General features: G+C 48.4%; 1 protein-coding gene across 1 annotated transcript; it reads right to left on the reverse strand.

The window, feature by feature from the left end:
• Window positions 1–1615: 1615 nt before the first annotated feature.
• LOC131230471 (uncharacterized) lies at window positions 1616–2868 on the reverse strand. The gene is made up of 3 exons (XM_058226395.1): window positions 2692–2868; window positions 2103–2199; window positions 1616–1998 (listed from the first exon to the last, which is right to left on the reverse strand). The coding sequence occupies exons 1-3, from the start codon at window positions 2866–2868 to the stop codon at window positions 1616–1618; spliced, it is 657 nt and encodes a 218-aa protein (XP_058082378.1).
• Window positions 2869–3755: the final 887 nt, after the last annotated feature.

A 3755-nucleotide genomic window follows, 5' to 3' on the forward strand; every position in this document is an offset into this window, starting at 1 on the left:
GAGAAGAGCTCGAACCTAACCCCATAGAGATAGTGCCTCCACACCTTCAGTGCGAAGACAACTGCAGTCAGCTCCAAATCATGCGTGGGGTAGTTCAACTCATGAACCTTAAGCTGACGAGACGTGAAGGCCACTAGTCTCCCGTGCTGCATCAAGACAGCACCCAGACCAATATGAGAGGCATCGGTAAATACAATGAATCCATCACTCCCAGAGGGAAGAGTGAGGATAGGGGCAGACGTCAACGGTCCTTCACCTCTACAAATGCTTGCTCACATGCGTCGCTCCAAATAAATTTTGTATCCTTCTGAGTCAATTTGGTCAACGAGGCTACAAATGGGAGAAGCACTCAATGAAACACCAGTAGTAGCTCACCAAACCAAGAAAACTGTGGATTTCTAACGCGCTCGTTGGCTGGTCCCATGACGCACTGCCTCAACCTTCGAGGGGTCCACGGCGACACCCTCCCTCGTCAACACGTAACCGCCTGCCAAAACTCGCACTTCTCCAGCTTTGCATATAGCTGGTGGGCGCGGAGGGTCTACAATGTAATCTTCAAATGCTGATTGTTCTCCTCATGGGTCCTCGAATAGATCAGAATGTTATCGATGAAGACTATAACAAACTGATCGAGATACGGACGAAAGATCTCGTTCATCAACTACATGAAGACCGCGGGTGCATTGGTCAGTCTGAAGGACATGACCTGAAACTCAAGATGACCATAACGCGTCCTGAAAGCCTTCTTCGAGATGTCCTCCTCTTGGACCCGAATATGATGATAACTGGAACGCAGGTCAATCTTTGAAAAGAACTGTGCACCCTACAACTGATTAAACAAATCATCAATCCTCGGGAGCGGGTACTTGTTCTTGACCGTGACTTTGTTGAGCTTGCGGTAGTCCAAGCAGAGCCTCAATGAGCCATCCTTCTTCCTGTATCGGCGCTCCCCACGACGAATTACTCGGACGGATAAAACCTAACTTGCGCAGCTCGTCCAACTACTTCTGCAGTTCTCGTAACTCTAATGATGCCAAACGATACGGGACTTTCGAAATAGGCACGGTACCAGGCACAAGATCAATCTGAAACTCGGTGTGTCGGCGAGGTGGTAATCCTGGAATCTCCTGAAATACATCGGGGAAATCACAGACAATCAGCAACTGATCAATACAAGTGGCAACAGGCTCCTTAACGGCGTAGGACATCAAGCAAGATAATGGCTCTCCTCTGGGCTCTACAACGAATTTAAACTGCGACAAGCCTAGTATATAGAATGTGACTGTCCTCACGGAGTAGTCTAAGATAGCGTGGTACTCGGTAAGCTAATCCATGCCCAAGATAACGTCAAAATATGACATTGGCAGCACGTACAAGTCAGCGGCCAAGAAATCTCTCCCACTAACACGGGGCAAGATGAATCGAAGCGTTCTAATATTGTAGTCTTCCCCAAGGGCGTCGATATAGTCAATCCCTTTTGAGTAGACTCTGTCGGCAATTTAGTCGATCGGCAGAATTCCTCGAACATAAATAAGTGCAAAGCACCGAAATCAAATAAAACTTAAATGATGCATGTAGAGACTAGATGTATACCCTCAACGAGTCCTCCAGATGACTACGGATCCTGTTGAGCCACGTAGAACCTAGCCTGAGCCGGCTGAGGAGGTCCTGTCCCCTCTGAGTGTGCTGCTACTGCTAGTGTCGCTGAGGTGGACGAAACTGTTGCCTTTGCTGCTGTGGCCTCGGAGGTTGGTGCTGATGCTGCTGCTGAGGGGGCCTTGGTGGTGGGGCCTGATGTCGCTACTGCTGCGGGGATCTCTAATGCTGCTATGAACCTCTCAGTTACTGTTGTTGCTGGGGGCGGGGGCACTCCCACATACGGTGCCCCATTGCACCACACCCAAAACAGGTGCCGGTGAACTGCCTCGGAGGTGGTACCGGAGGTCCTGCTGATGCTCGGAAGGCTGAGTGACCTGTGTGCCTCTGCTGTGGTCGACGCTGCTGGGAGTCACCAGAGGGAGCTACCTCTTCCGGTCTCTCCTCTGACTGCGATTACTCTGGGAACTAGCCCACTTAGCCTAAAAAATCTGGGCCTTCCATACCATCCCTCAAAAGTTGGGAGCTAATGCCCAATAACACGACCTCGAAGATCGTAACGTAAGCCGTCCTCGAAGAGGCGGGCTCTCCTCTCCTCATCATCTACTAGATATAGCGCAAATCTGGATAACATTACCAAACGAGCCGTATAATGAGCCACTGTCATATCACCTTGCACCAGGGCCTCGAACTCCAACGCTCGCTGTCGTCGGATGTGATTAGGAAAATACTGTTGATCAAACTGATCAACAAAGTTCTCCCAGGTCCACTCAAAATTGACGTCTGTTGCTCAGGAGACTAATGTCCATAGTGCTCAGCCTCACCCTAGAGAAGAAACACTATTAATCGGACTCATCGCTGGGTCGTACATCCCATCGTATCAAAGATCTTCTCCACATCGGAGCGCCATCTCTCAGCTGCTGTCGGGTTTGGCTCACCTTGAAAACATGGGGGATTAAGGTGTCGAAACTCTTAAAGAAGGGCGCTCGCGTGCTCCTGCTCTGCATGAGCCGGTAAAACAATGGTGTGCCTGCCCTGCCCTTAAAGTGCGGTCATCACAACCTGCCACATCTGCTGTAATTGGGAGGCACTCACAGGTACAGTCGGATTTGCACTGGTCTCTGGTAGAGGAGTAGCATCCTCAGGCTGGGCAGTAGGAATCTCTGGTGGTGGAGCGGGGATTGTAGGTGGTAGGGTGAGAGTCTCAAGCAGTGGAGTGGGAATCTCAGGTGGTGGAGTGGGAGTCAATCGGCTTACTCTCCTGCGCGGCATGTCCTATAGGAAGGAGCAAAGGTGCTTATCAACTTTGAAAACTCTCGAAGGCACACACATTAAGGGTTTATAACAAAATATCACTAAGTTATCCGAACATCGGGACTTAGACATTCATAGCAGACATGTAATGTTGTTCTTAGTTATTCCCAAGTTATGCTTTGATACCAACTTCTGTCACGCCCCAAACTCGGAAGCCGAGCTCACAAAATTCCCTATCGCCAATTCCGGCATCGACAGCCTCCGTAGTGAGCTCAAAATAATCTATTTTCGATCACTGAAGAGAGAGTTATGAAGGTTCCTAATGGACAAGGTGATGAAGGAAAAATTGAGGTCCGACAATCAGGATCTGACTTATGGATGCGCAAATGGCCTCGGAATACGATGATACAAGTCAGGAATGAAAGAGCACTAAAGTGCCTTTCAGATGGCCAAAAATCGACCCAATCCGACATTAAACGAGGGAGTAATGAGCACCTCCATTGCATCACGCGATCTCGAAAGATTAACAAACCAAATTGCAAAATGATGATCGAGGAGTTCCAATGTACTTTTGGGATATCGAACGGTCTTAGAATTATCCAATTCTGATCCCCTTAGGAAGCTTGTCGAGTTACCATTCCAATGAGCTCAAAATAGTCTAAATTCGACCACTGATGTGAGAGTATGAAGGTTACTACTGGACAAGGAGATGAAGGAAATATTTAGGACCGATGATTGCGATCCCACTTACGGATGCGTAAATTGTCTCGGGATACGATGATTCAAGCAAGGAATGAAAGAGCACTAAATTACCTTTTAGATGACCAAAAATCGACCCAGTCCGACCTCAAACAAGGGAGTAATGTGCATCGCCGTTGGATTGTGCTATTTAGAAAGATTAATAA

This window comes from Magnolia sinica, chromosome 17 (assembly GCF_029962835.1).
Source record: "Magnolia sinica isolate HGM2019 chromosome 17, MsV1, whole genome shotgun sequence".
NCBI classification, from domain to species: domain Eukaryota; kingdom Viridiplantae; phylum Streptophyta; class Magnoliopsida; order Magnoliales; family Magnoliaceae; genus Magnolia; species Magnolia sinica.

Coding starts and splice junctions, on each gene's coding strand:
- LOC131230471 (XM_058226395.1), bottom strand. CDS start 2,868: ATGCCGCGCAGGAGAGTAAGCCGATTGACTCCCACTCCACCACCTGAG. Junction 2,200..2,691: donor GTGCAAATCCGACTGTACCT/GTGAGTGCCTCC, acceptor TATATCTAGTAG/ATGATGAGGAGAGGAGAGCC. Junction 1,999..2,102: donor CTCCCAACTTTTGAGGGATG/GTATGGAAGGCC, acceptor GACTCCCAGCAG/CGTCGACCACAGCAGAGGCA.